The sequence below is a fragment of the Benincasa hispida genome, chromosome 4 (assembly GCF_009727055.1).
Source record: "Benincasa hispida cultivar B227 chromosome 4, ASM972705v1, whole genome shotgun sequence".
NCBI lineage: Eukaryota > Viridiplantae > Streptophyta > Magnoliopsida > Cucurbitales > Cucurbitaceae > Benincasa > Benincasa hispida.
Genome location: NC_052352.1, coordinates 18,862,963 through 18,876,857, shown reverse-complemented (window position 1 = coordinate 18,876,857; position 13,895 = coordinate 18,862,963). Strand labels below are relative to the sequence as shown.

General features: G+C 32.2%; 1 protein-coding gene across 2 annotated transcripts; it reads right to left on the bottom strand.

Annotated features, from left to right (window-relative positions):
• Window positions 1-7,962: 7,962 nt before the first annotated feature.
• On the bottom strand, window positions 7,963-12,921 carry LOC120075326 (RNA-binding protein 38-like). 2 transcript variants are annotated; one of them, XR_005481286.1, is made up of 7 exons: window positions 12,462-12,921; window positions 12,238-12,373; window positions 12,023-12,134; window positions 11,679-11,721; window positions 10,565-10,808; window positions 8,445-8,561; window positions 7,963-8,237 (listed from the first exon to the last, which is right to left on the bottom strand). XR_005481286.1 is itself a non-coding variant. In XM_039028619.1 (6 exons), exons 1-6 carry the CDS (start codon window positions 12,663-12,665, stop codon window positions 8,161-8,163), a joined length of 816 nt encoding a protein of 271 aa, XP_038884547.1. In that variant the 5' UTR covers window positions 12,666-12,920; the 3' UTR covers window positions 8,086-8,160. The 2 variants fall into 2 exon arrangements, 1 of the variants encoding a protein (XP_038884547.1); XM_039028619.1 differs by lacking the exon at window positions 8,445-8,561 and having other exon boundaries at window positions 8,086-8,237; window positions 12,462-12,920.
• Between the last annotated feature and the right edge of the window lie 974 nt (window positions 12,922-13,895).

Sequence of the window (13,895 nt, the reverse complement as noted above, 5' to 3'; positions counted from 1 at the left end):
CTGCCTTTGAGGGTGGTCCTTTGATTAGTATGAGTGAGAGTGGCTACATTGCCAACTCAACATGCCTACCTTTTTGAGGACTTGTCTAATTTGGGAGTTGAGAACTCAGTTACACAAGATGGAATTCACTATTTCCTCGAAGTAGGGGTAAGTAGATAGATTGCTTCCTTAAAGGCTGATTCCGGGGCTTAAACATAGTGGCCACAGCTTCTCATTGAAAGAGAAGACTCAGTCATAGTAAGACTATGACTTATGTTCATTAGAGGGATCAGTGGTACTTAAGTTGTTAGATGTAACTACAGGGGTATAACGGTTATTAGCCGAGCTGTATTTACGAGCGATCGATGAAGGGTTGTCGCACTATTGATTGGTTAAGATAGACACATGTTATATCTGTAGTAAGAAGAGTTCAACTGTCGGTCTTTAGTGGAGTGCTTGGCAGTTAACGGATGGTGGATCCAAAGAGTTTAGTCAGTTATTCACGTACTATTGGAGCTTCGAGCTATAGGTCCATAAGGTCCCCTTGGTAGCTCAATGGATTCAAGTTAAGGATCAGTTCTTGGTGTTAATTTGAAATGCTCAAATTGACAAGAGGTAATTTGATTATATATGATATGATCGGTATGATGTATGAGATACATCAAGTGGGGGATTAATGTAAATGAGATTTACATTAAGTGCCATGAAATAGAAAAAGAACTATGGTTTATATGTTTCATGAGATGAAATATTAAAACTATAGATTATAAATATAGTATGGTAAATTGATTATCATTTATATTTATAATAATATTAATTGTTGGATCATTATCTCTTTTTCTCTAATAACTAATTGAGTGGGAGGTTATTGGTGGTTTCATGGTAACCGTGAGATAAAAGAAAAAACGTTTTCCTAATTTTAGTAATGTTGATTTGAGATTTCCATTCTCGGAAAGTTCTCACAGAAAGGTTGTCAAGTAAATTAGATTTGCTAAACGACAGCTTGGAGAGACTAGACGATTGTGGAGTGTTTTTATACGATAGACACTCAGCTGGCCAATGAGCTAAACGACCATGCAACTTTTGCTAAACGATCGCCTAGCTTTTGTTAAACGATTGGGCATCGTCTATACGATAGAATTTGACATCTCCCACTTGCTCAATCGTTTACACAATTGTTCTTCCTCCGGTCTCTGCCTCTCATCGAGTCCACACAGAGCCCACACTTCTGGATTCTCACACCAAGAATACCAAGGTAGCCATTATGGTGGTGTCATACTCAACTCGACACTAGTCGAGGTTATTCGGAGGCCATTCATTGAGTTCGCGGTGTTCGTGTGGCGGTTGCTGATTGTTCGTGATCTTGGAGATCATGGAATACGAGCATTCGAGGAGTACAAGCATTCGAGTGTTGCAGTCTTGTGGGTTGTACGAGCGTTCGTGATAAAGGAGATTGAAGATGAGTCTTCAAAGGTATGCAAATTCTATCCCTTGATCGTTAGAAAAGCATGCTGTAATTTAGCTTTATGCATGACCGTATGTTTCTGTTTCTGGTACTGTAATTTATTACTGTTCGAATACGATTGAAATTTGGAACGACCCTTTCGCTGCTCAAAGAAATCCTTATGTCCGATTTCCTTCAACTTCGTCACCTAGTAATTTGGCGACTCATAACTTAGAGGATGATGTAGACCAAGATCAATATTTCAATGATTGGTCTTGGAAGGAGAAGGATGATGGAGAGGAACCCAAAATTAATACCCATCATACACCTCATGCGGAAGAATGAACAATCGAAGACTATGGAGGCTCGTCACATGCAACGGGTCGTGACTTGTCACATCCTTCTAGTAGCACAATCATCATGTCAGGTCAGTCTATTCTTCTGAAGATGTGCAAGTTGGTGACATATTTATATTTAAGAAGGATTTAAAGACATGGTTATCTATGTTAGAAATTAGAGGTAACTATCAGTTTAGGGTGAAGAATTCGACCACAATATTATACAAAATTATATGCTTAGTTGAAGAATGAAAATGGAGACTTCGAGCTGTTAAATTGAAAAATTATGAAATATTTAAGATCTCTAAGTATGACAATGTCCAGACATGTAGAAATGAAATATTGACTAACAATCATAGACAAGCTTCTAGTTGGGTTCTCGGATATTTAATTTCGTCGAAGTTTGAAGATGTTAGTCGTTCATATAGACCGAAGGACATTGTGAAGGATATAAAACAAGAGTATGGTGTGAGTTTAAGTTACGACAAGATATGGAAGGCAAGGGAAGAAGAATTAATGCTTGTTTGGGGGTCACCAGAAGAATCGTACAAGAAGTTATCTAAATTTGGTGAAGCCTTACAAATTGAAAATTTTGGTTCAGCATTTAAATATGATCTGTAAGAAGATAAATATTTCAAGCACGTCTTTATGGCTCTTGGTGCTTCCATTAGGGAGATTTCTGAACTGCATTCGCCTTGTTTTAATTGTAGATGGAACACATTTAAGGGGTAAGTACAGTGGTAAACTCTTGCTCGCAACTGAGGTTGATGGAAATAATCAAATATACCCAGTCACATTCAGTATATCTGGTGGAGAAACCGATGAATCTTGGATGTAGTTCCTTCAACAATTAAGATGTGCAATTGGGCAAGTTCATGATTTAGTTATCGTATCAGATAGATACCCTAACATAAAAAAGACAACTATCACGATCTTCCCCAAAGTATTTCATAGTATCTACATCCATCACTTGAAAGCTAATTTATTAGTTAATTTTAAGAATGAAGATATTTTCGACAATGCAGTCAAGGAAAGTCGTGAGTCTGTGTTCAACTACCATTGGAGTCAATTTGCAGGGTATCCAGGTGCACGTAAATACCTAGAAGATATTGGTCTTGAGCGGTGGGCTAAGGTGTACCAATGTAATAAAATGTACAATCAAATGATAACAAATCTCGCCGAGTGCATAAACGGAATGTTAAAAGATGCACCACAGTTACCAATCACAGCATTTCTAGACCATATTAAATATTGGTTACAGGAGTTGTATTACAGACGTCGAACGGATGCATCAAATAGTACATCAAGACTATCGGACTATGCGATGGCAATAATTCGTGACGCGATAGACAAAACAAGTAGATATGAAGTTAGACCGATTGACCAACATGAGTTCGTGGTGATAGATGGAGGTTTGGGAGGCCGTGTAAATATTCACATAAGAACATGCACTTGTCGCAAGTTTGATTATTATGAAATCCCTTGTTCACACGCCATTGCTGAATGCAGGGTTCGGAATATTGATCCTATCTCTCTTTGTTCATGGGTATACTCTATTGATGCAGTGTCGGCTACGTATGTTGAACCTATACGACCACTTGGACACTTTTCGGAGTGGAAACAATCATCGGCCTTCGTCGATGTTGAAACATTGCCTCAAACGAGTTCCAAGGGTAGGTCGCCCACCAACAAGAAGATTTCCTTCTGCAGGTGAATTTCGTCAAGTCCACAGGTGTTCTAGATGTGGGCAACGGGGTCATAACAAAACGACATGCAATCAACCTTTTAATACTGTTGAGTGATGTATGGATTTTTTTTTTTGCATGATATTTTTGTGAATTTGGATGATATTTTGCAATCATTAGTAATATATTTGTTGTCTTTTTGCGTGCGAAATTGTATTATATTGTTGTTTTTTGCATGCACCCGGCCAGTAATTGGCGCCAATTTGTATGCGCCCAGCCGAGAATTGGTATATATTTGTTGTTTTTAAGATGTGCCTGACTGGGAATTGGCGCCAATTTGCATGCCCCCAACCAGGAATTGGTATATATTTGTTGTTTTTTGCATGCGCCCGATCGAAAATGGTGCCAGTTTGCATGCACCTGGCCGAAAATTGGTATATATTTATTGTTTTTTGCATGCGCCCGACCGGGAATTGGCATCAATTTGCATCCACCCGACCAGAAATTGGTATATATTTGTGTTTTTAAGATTCTCCCGGTCGAGAATGGCTCTTATTTACATGTGCCCGACTGAAAATTGGTATACTTTGATGATTTTTTCCGACTAGCAAAGCACTTCCGGTCACCATCGTATGAAGCCTGGTCGGGTAAGAGCGATTTCGAAAACTTTTTTTAGGCCCAAAATTATTCAGAAAACGCCGATTGGTTAAGATGGACATATATGTATCTGTAGTAAGGAGAGTTCAGTTGTCGGTCTTTAGTGGAGTACTTGGTAGTTAACGATGGTGGATCCCGTGACTAAAGAGTTTAGTCAGTTATTCACGTACTGTTGGAGCTTCGAGCTATAGGTCAATAAGGTCCCTGGTAGCTCAATGGATTCAAGTTGAGGATCAGTTCTTGATGTTGATTTGAAATATTCAAGTTGACAAGAGGTATTTCGATTATATATGATATGATCGGTATGAAGTATGAGATACATCTAGTGGAGGATTAATGTAAATGAGATTTACATTAAGTGCCATGGAATAGAAAAAGAGTTCTGGTGTATATGTTTCATGAGATAAAATATTAAAACTATAGGTTATAAATATAGTATGGTAAGTTGGTTATCATTTATATATATAATAATATTAATTATTTGATAATTATCTATTTTTCTCTAATAACCAATTGAGTGGGAGGTTATTGATGGTTTTCATGGTAAACGTGAGATAAAAAAGAAAAATGTTTTCCTAATTTTGAAAAATGTTGATTTGAGATTTCCACTCTCGAAAAGTTCTCACGAAAAGTCTATCAAGTGAATTAGATTTACTAAACGATAGCTAGGAGAGACTAGATGATCGTGGAGTATTTTTAACCGATAGACACTCAGCTGGCCAATGAACTAAACGATCGCATAGCTTTTGTTAAACGATTGGGCATCATCTATCCGATAGACCTTTGCCATCTTCCACTTGCTCAATCGTTTACACGATTGTTCTCCTCCGGGCTCTGCCTCTAACCAAATCCACACAAAGCCCACACTTGGGTTCTCACACTGAGAATACCAAGGTAACCTATGTGATGGTGTCATACTCAACTTGACACTGTCGAGGTTCTGTGGAGGCCGTTCGTTGTGTTCGTGATCCGGGTGATCACGGTGTTCGAGATTGCTGTAGATCGTGCAGTCTAGCGGTCGAAGTGTTCGAGCATTCGTGTTGCCGTCTTACTGTGAACGAGCATTCGTGATCAGGGAAGGTTGAAGATGAGTCTTCAAAGGTATGTGTGTTTCTTCCCTTGATCGTGTAGTAAAGCATGCTGTAATTTCTATTTTGTGTATAGGATGTTGTTTTCGTTTTGTATTGTAATTGTAATGTTCATATACGATTGAAATTTGGAACGATCCTTCCGCTGCTCATAGAAATCCTCATGTCCGATTTCCTTCACATTGAATGTCAAGTTATGCATCTTCTTGGGTTTTTTTTATGGATTTTGCCCATCAACGAATCCAAAAATCTGAAATTCACCATTTTGACATAACTTATGTATTTTTGTGTCAAGAAATGTATTTTTCTTGACGTGCATGCATTGCAAGTCAAATATCAAAGTTTATTATGTCAAGAAAGGTATTTTTCTCGATGGTCTTTTACCATGACCATCAAGAAAACAAAAAATTTGTACATCAAGAAAGGTCAAATTTGTAGTAGTGTAGTATTTCAGACTTTGGGAGAATTGTAATCTTTTTAGAGCTTTAGAGTCTTCAATCTTCTCCTCTTTTATCATCTCAAATGAAAGGTAAGACTTGTATTTATAGAGCTTCCTTGAGGTATTTACATGGGCTTGGCCCTGGATACTTTTGGGTCCATCATTTGGATTTAGACTTGCGCCAAAATTAAGCACAGAACCGACATCTATTTGGCATAACTTTCTGTCATAGACCTAAATTAGATTGGGACTGAGAATATATCAACTTAACTTACCCGAGCACGACTTATTTATGATTTTAGGTTGAATTGGGCTCTTGGGCAAATAATAATACTCGATGATTAATCAACATTGGATCAAATAAAACCTATTGTTGTGATCAAACGACCAAGGAAGAGACCCATAACATCTTTTTAGTTTGCCATTTGTTTGTATCTAAATTTTAATTTAGGGACACATATTAATTATTAATTGTCCCTAAAATTCAATGGTTTACAGTTTTATTAGGACATATGACCGAATTTTGTTTCAACAAAATCTTTCCATCAACAATGGAATCTATATTATTTATTACTTTGGTGGACAATTTTATAATTTGATTTTGAGAAAGTTTTAATCTCGCCACTTATCAGAAGTTTACAGTTAAAATTGACTAATTAATCAAAATAATTAGAAAATTACAAAAGAAACTTAGTTTGCTATGAGAAGCCTAAGAGGTAGATTAGCTGCCTGATAAGTGATATAACACTAATAAGATTTTATTCCGAATTTTTTAAGAAGTGAAAATAAACTTAATACCAAATAAATCTAAACTACATTGTAGAAATTAAAATACTCCTTGAAACTTTGTAATTTCGAAAATATTCTAAGCTTTCAAATGCTTCATCAAATACCCTTAAACATTTCTTTTTCTGAGAGTTCTAAAATATTTATAACAGTTCGTTGTTGAGGAAAATCATAAATACTAATTTATTTCAAAAATACTTATCAACTTTGAAAATTTCTTTTAAAATCTAGTTGAAAATATCTGTTAATATATGGATGAAAAATATAAGCACCATGTTTAAAAAATATATACACTACAACGAATATGACTTATTATAGCTCTTGGACATAGCCTTTTTAAAAATAGGCTATAGAAACTCTAAAAAAAAAAGAAAAAAGAAAAAAGAAAATGTTAAAAACCAAATTGTGGGGATGCGCTCAAATAGTTATCCACCCAAACACGCAAAATTTTGGGGGCCGGCGTGCGCTTCACCCCTTCTTCAAACACATAAACCCATGTTTTCATTTTCTCTATTTCTCTTCTTTCCTTTTTTCGTCTCTCCACACATAATCTCAATCTTCTTTCTCTCAAATCTCAACCCTTATTTTCTCAAATTACAACTTTCAACCGTTGAAACCGATATCGTTCTCATTCCTCTCTTAATCATTCTCAACTACGTGCAATGCTCTAAAATGTGCGCCCGCATTCTACCGTCGACGACTGATTTTCCATCGTCTCCGTCGGTTACAACTTTGGTGAGTGTGATTTTCCTCTTTTTACTCACTTAGATCTATTTTCATTTTCTTTTTATTTGATTTTGGATTTTTTCTTTTTGCGTTTTTCCATTGGCAATTATAGCATCCATTATAGCCATACATACATGCTATATCTCCATACTCTATTATAGCTCTACAAAAAGGCTATAAAAAGTCTAGACTTTTAATAATATGGGTTGTTAGGACTTTCGAAAAAGGCTATGAAAGGTCTTTTATAGTTTTTTTTCCGTTCGCTATTGTATCCATTATTTCTTGTAGTACTGTGTAACTTTCAAAAGTTGAATTAATACTTCTAATTAAAAAAAAAAAAAAAAAGTTAAAAAGTGCTCTTACTGATGGTTAGTATATGGAATGGAAAACATTTACAAAGACCTTGATTAAGTGGATAATTTTTTAGATGGAAGAATGGAAGAAATGAAGTGAGATGGTATACATTGAAGAAGAGGGGAAAAAATAGATATGTTTTAGGTCATATATTGAAATAGAGAAGAGAGAAGAAATTGAAGAGAGAAGTTAAATGGAGTGTAAATCTACTACAAAATCATCCATATATTGATGAGAAGAACACTTTTTAAGTCTCTTTTTTTTAATGTTGGAATGTTAATACAATTTTCAAAAGTTTAGTGGTATTTTTAAAGCAATGTATTAATGATAAGGGTATTTATGATTTTTTTTTTAATTTTAAGGATATTAAATGAAACTTTGAATGATCAGGAGTATTTCAATAAAATCAAACTTGTTTTTTTTAGTTTAAGAGCATTAAATAAAATTTTTGGAAGTTTAAAGATATTTTAAAAAAATACAAAGTATTTTGGGAGGTATTTTCTATAATTTGACCTTAAATCAATGAAGTCCCTCATCTAACTGGACTAAATTTTGCAAGGCACAAATGATCCATGCCCTAACTAAAAAATGATGATAATTAACATAATATATAGAAGAATGTTTTAGAAAAATATAGTTGAATATAATATAAACAAGATAATTTCTATGAAGTATTTGGACTGTTGGAGCCACTGGCCCCAGCTTCTGTCTCCGTTGGTGTATGCTGTGGAGTCTGCCAACCTGAAATATACACAAGTTTTCTACTCAATATATATGTTTTTGGGTACAAAAATATAATTTCAACTCCAGAATTTTATAATTTGTTCGAGTTCTATTTAATCACTCAACTTCTAGAATCCGAAACTATATTCAATCGTATGTTTTTAACCTAAAAATCAGTGATTGCAATTTTTCACAATGGAACAAAATCAATCAAAATCGACCAACCGCATTTGTGTGGTCGGTCAATCAGTTTCATATAGACACTCCCACAACCGACGACCGACCAATCAAAATCGACAAGTTGGTGGTTGCAAACTGACGCCAATCAATCGATGATCACCCCTACAATTGAATAGACAACCACACATATGTATATGTTGATCTAAGAACGAAGAAAAAAACTTCATATATATTGGGAAGATAAATTAACACTTAAGCATGCTACTTTTGAAACATCATATTCAAAATTTTAACGAATAAATTTTATATACGACAAGTTCTTTTCCATACAAATTTGTAACTACATTTTAAGAAATTTAGTTAATGAAGTATCATGCTAATATCTATATTACAAAAATCAGATAAAAATGATCATAAAAGATTATAGTCACTTGAACCTAAAACTGACATTTTGAAAGTTAAAATGAACCAAAGTAAAGGTAAAAGAATTAAATCTGGATTTAAAGCTAAAATTAAAGAGAGAACATGTCCTTATTAATGATAGATTCAATATTATTCTAACAATTATATATATTTAAAAAGAAATTACTGTATGTTCTTGTTGGTTGTGTTTAATCATGGGGAAAAGGCTGCTATATTGAATAATAGAAAAGCTCTGCATGAATTTTCTTTTGTCTTCACTTTAAATTTCATGAAATTACCCTACATACAACTCACATCCCATATCTCAAAAATAATTAATTTGTAAAATTTGTTTTCTCAAACATTGAAATTAAGAGAACTGTTAGTTACAAATGCTTGCACCAAACACAACAACATTGCTAATATTTCATTACTATTAGATTAAAATTACAAGTTTAATCTTTCAATTTTGTGTCTAAAAAATCATTAAATTTTAAAAATTGTCTAACATATTTTTTAACCTTCAAAATTTAGCATCTAAGGAGTTACTAAACTTTAAAACATTTCTAATATATTTCTGAACTTTCAATTTGTGTCTAAAAGAATCCTATATTTTCAAAATGTCTAACAAACCCCTCTCACGTATACAAAATTTGTAAAAATTATCTTATAGATCGTATATAAAATTGTATTTTATGTGTAATCGGACTTTAAACTCTCAAATTTGTGCCTAGTAGAGTCGTAATTTAAAAAAGAAAAAGGAAAAAAAATCATCGAAGAGGTCAAAGATCTATCAGACACAATATTAAAAGTTTTAGGGACTACTACACATTTTTTAACGTTTACAACCCAAATAAACAAATTTAAAAATTTAAGCCCATTTGATAACCACTTGGTATTTTTACTATCTTTTTTTAAAATTAAACTTATAAATACATACTACATCACCTCTTTCTAATAGTGTTTTAAATAGCCAAGCGAAGTTTTGAAAACTAAAAAAAATACTAGTTTTGAGAAACTTGTGTTTTTTGAGAAAAAAATGGAGAGAAAACAATCAAAACTTTTAATATAGATAATAAAATCATTATTAAATGGAGCCTTATGGATTTATTACTACACACTTTTGAAGGTTCGAGATTAAATAAAGGCAAATTTAAAAGTTTAAAAACTAAACTTATAATTAATTTTTAAAGAAATTATAAATTTGGTCGCTATGATTTAGAGAAACTTAGAATTTAGTAATGTAGTTTTAAAAGTTAGAATTTAGTCATTTCTTTTAGATAAAATCCCATAAATAGTTTCTACGGTTAATAAAATTCTCATAAATAGTTTTTACTGTAAGAACTATTTAGGAATGTTTTATCAAATAATAGAGACCCAGTTTTATTATTATTATTATTATTTAATTATAGGATCAAATTTGCCAAAACTAAGAATTGGAAAAAAAAAGCTGGGAGTCACTATTTATGTTGGTGATTCCAATCTGTCATGACTTTCTATTCACCCATTTTCATGGGGTATAATAGACAGCTCACTCATCACATGGCCTCAGCCTTAACCCATGTGCCTCTCTTCCTAACACAATACAATAGCCCCATAATTCTAATCAAATTCAATCAGTTCAATTATAATCATTATGATGAAATTCATTTCATATAGATAATCTAATGTCACATGCTGATGCTCATGCAATTAAAAGAATATCATTAATTAATATGATGATGATGATGATGATGATGATGAATATAGTTATAATAATTTACCAGTACTTGGAGTAATGATCTGATGCATTGGAGTGTAGAACAAGCCTTGTTGCATGTGGGTGTAATTTGTATAGTAGGGAAAATATGATGGTGATGATGATAATGGTGAAAATGCTCCTCTTGGATGCTGTGAAGAAGAAGAAGAAGAATAGCCATAGCCAAAATAATATGAAGAAGAAGATGGTGATGAAGATGGTGATTGCTGGTACATTTGTGGTTGTTGAAGTTGTGGATTGTAAATAGCCTGCACAACCATTTACCTTAGCTCAATTTTCAACATTTAATTCTAATATTACTTTAATTACTATTTAACATTTTTCTATTTTATCCCTTCCATTTTTAAAATAATGTCAAATTAGATCTATAAACTTAAAAAAGAAATTAATGATTTTGAAATTCTTGATACAATCATTTGATTTTTTTTATTTTTGAAAATAGCGTAATTTACTGACTCTTCACATACTTTCTTATTCATGTTTTTACCTTTTCTATGTAAATATTTAAATTTTTAGTTAATTTCTAATAATAGTTTTTAAAAACTACTTTGTTTTCGTTTTTAAAATTTGACTATGATTTGAAATATTAAAAAAAAAAAAATTACTAACAAAACATACAAACCAATAGATTAAGTTTAATTTCTAAAATATAAAAATAAAAAAATCAAACAGTTAGGGATTGATTTATTAAAAATAAAATATATGTAAAGATCAAGATTGTTTTAGTGCAATGACTAAAATAGATATTTTAAAGATTTATTTGAGTCAAAATAGAATAAACTCAAAATTTAAGACCATGTTTAGTAGCTATCTTATTTTTTATTTTTTTTATGTTTAAAAATTAAGTTTATTTCCTCTCATTTGTTACCATGATTTGTATCTTTCTTAAGTATAATGGCTAAACTCTTAGCCAAATTTAAAATAAAAAACAAGTTTTTAAAAGTTATTTTTATTTTTTAATTTTTAAATTTTAACTTAATTTTTTAAAATCGATAAAAGTAAGTAACAAAAAAATAAATTTAGATGTGAAAATAATATTTATAAACTTAATTTTAAAAAAAAAATTGAATAGTTAAGCAAAATTCAAACATAGCTGAAAATAGAAAGAAGAAACTTACTTGGGGGTAAGGAACGGTGTAATTTGGGGCATAGGATCGGTATCTGCAAACGGAAACAAAACAAAATAAAAATAAATAAATAAATAAATAATAATAATAGAAATGGAAATGGATAAGACGAAGCTTGCTTTTTTTATTTTTTATTTTTTATTTTTTCCTTCTGAAATTGGACAGACATTTGACTTCTTGTCGAGGTAAATTGTTTTTCCTTAAAAACATTGTCACCATCGAAAATACTGTTGCCTATGGCAGGGCCATGCAACCAACTACCCAATTTTGTTACTTTTTTTTCCCATTTACAGCTCAAATTTTCTGGGAATTTTAGGAATAGCTAACTCACATACCTATATTGTGGAAATATAAGCTGCGGCGGCGGAAACGGCGGCCGTAATCCACCGTAAGAGCCTGCAACCGCCGGAGGAGTTGTACTTTGGAGATTTCCACTTTGATTTCTTCCTATTAAAATACAGCAATAGATAAATAAATAAATACATAAGTTAATTAATTAATTAATCCATAGATTTAGTAAAGTTAATTTAAGTTTCATCGGGGAGATCACCTCCGGAAGACGGCGACGGAGGCGGAGGACGAGGGCGGCCAAAGGCGGCGATGTTACAATTAGCTCTTCTACCACAAATAATTGGGTTTGGATTTGCACATGCCCTTCTAGCGGATTCAGGGTCTTTAAAAGTGACCTAATTAATTTAATTTAATTAGAAGAACACAAATTAAAATTAAAATCATCAAAGAAAAGAAAAAATAAGGGAAATAAAGGGAACTTACGAATCCGTAGCCTTTGGATTTTCCGGTGTGTTTATCTTGAATAATGACAGCTTCAAGAATGTCTCCGAATTGTTGGAAAAAAGAGTGCATTTCATGGGATTGGGTTTCCCAAGCCAAACCTCCGACGAAGAGTTTGGTCCAAGTGGTGTCGCCTGCGAAGGGCGGCGCCGGACGATTAAGGAGGAAACTATTATTATCAGCCATATGAATTTGGTTAGTTCGGGAAGAATTAGGCTGGTAATATAATTAATTATGGGAATAATTAGGATGGGGAAGGGTATTTTTGAAGATGATGATGATGATGTTCTTCATAAATATAAGAAAGAAAAATTAAGAAAAGATTGATGATAGGAAGAGGAAGGCGGCCATGGGAGAAGAAATTATAAGTTTGAAGGGAAAGGGGTTTTGAAGTGAAGGAAAAAAGAAAGGAAAAAAAGGTTGTTGTTAATTGTTATTGTTGTTGTTGTTGGCCCCTTGCAATGTCCATAAATTAACAGCTGTGAACAGAGACTATGGCGCCGGTAATTAGGATTCGGATTTTTTTTTTTTTCTTTTCTAGTTGGAGTTTTTAAGTTATCCAACCATAAATGTTTAGAATATAGTTAATTGGTATTTTTTTTAGTATAATAATTGTGGGATACGAAAGCAAACCTTCATAATTTTTAAAAAAAAAAAAAGAAAAAAACAGGACCATGCATGTCAACTTTTAATTTTACCTCTAAATTAGTTAATATTTTTTACAATCTAAAAACTAGAGCAATGGTAATTTTTTTTTTCTTTTCTTTTGTGACAATAAATGGGTGTGAGAATTAAGGCCTCGAGTCTGATAGCCAAGTTTTATTCTAATTGATTATTTAAAAAAAAGTTGAGAGGTTTTGAAATCTCCACTTTTATGTTGTTAAAAAAAATGTATCCAATATATTTGAAATTGTTTGATCTTTTGGCACAAAGCTTAAAAGTTAGAGATTTGTGGGTAGTTTTAAAGTTTAGATATCTATTAGATATAAAATTAGAAGCTATTTTTAAAATAGATGTTAGATATAACGTTAGAAGTTCAAGGACTATATTTGTAATTTGAACTCTGAAATATGATAATAATTATAATAATAAATAACTTTTATTTAATAAATATGAATACCTATTTCAAAAAAATTGATCCAAAAATTTAAGTTTATGAGTAAAGTAAATTAAACTTTATACTCGTGAGCTTAAATATGAAAAAGAATCCAACGAGTAAAAATCAATATTAATTCATTGATTGACGCAAAAATTTAAGATAGTAAATAGAACAAACCTGTATTAAGATTACTTTATTTAAGTATTTAAATTTTTAACCTCTACATTGTTGTATTTGCTTAAATTAGTTAAGTTGTGTTTTAGTTTAGTATAAAGATTTAATATATCTATATAAATCGATTTGTAAAAAGAGCTGGA

Excerpts from the sequence above, each read along its gene's own strand:
- LOC120075326 (XM_039028619.1), bottom strand. The coding sequence starts at position 12,665 with ATGGCTGATAATAATAGTTTCCTCCTTAATCGTCCGGCGCCGCCCTTC. Across the intron at positions 12,135-12,237 it reads TCCGTCGCCGTCTTCCGGAG|GAAGAAATCAAAGTGGAAAT; the intron begins GTGATCTCCCCG and ends GTATTTTAATAG. Across the intron at positions 10,809-11,678 it reads ACACCGTTCCTTACCCCCAA|GCTATTTACAATCCACAACT; the intron begins GTAAGTTTCTTC and ends ATGGTTGTGCAG.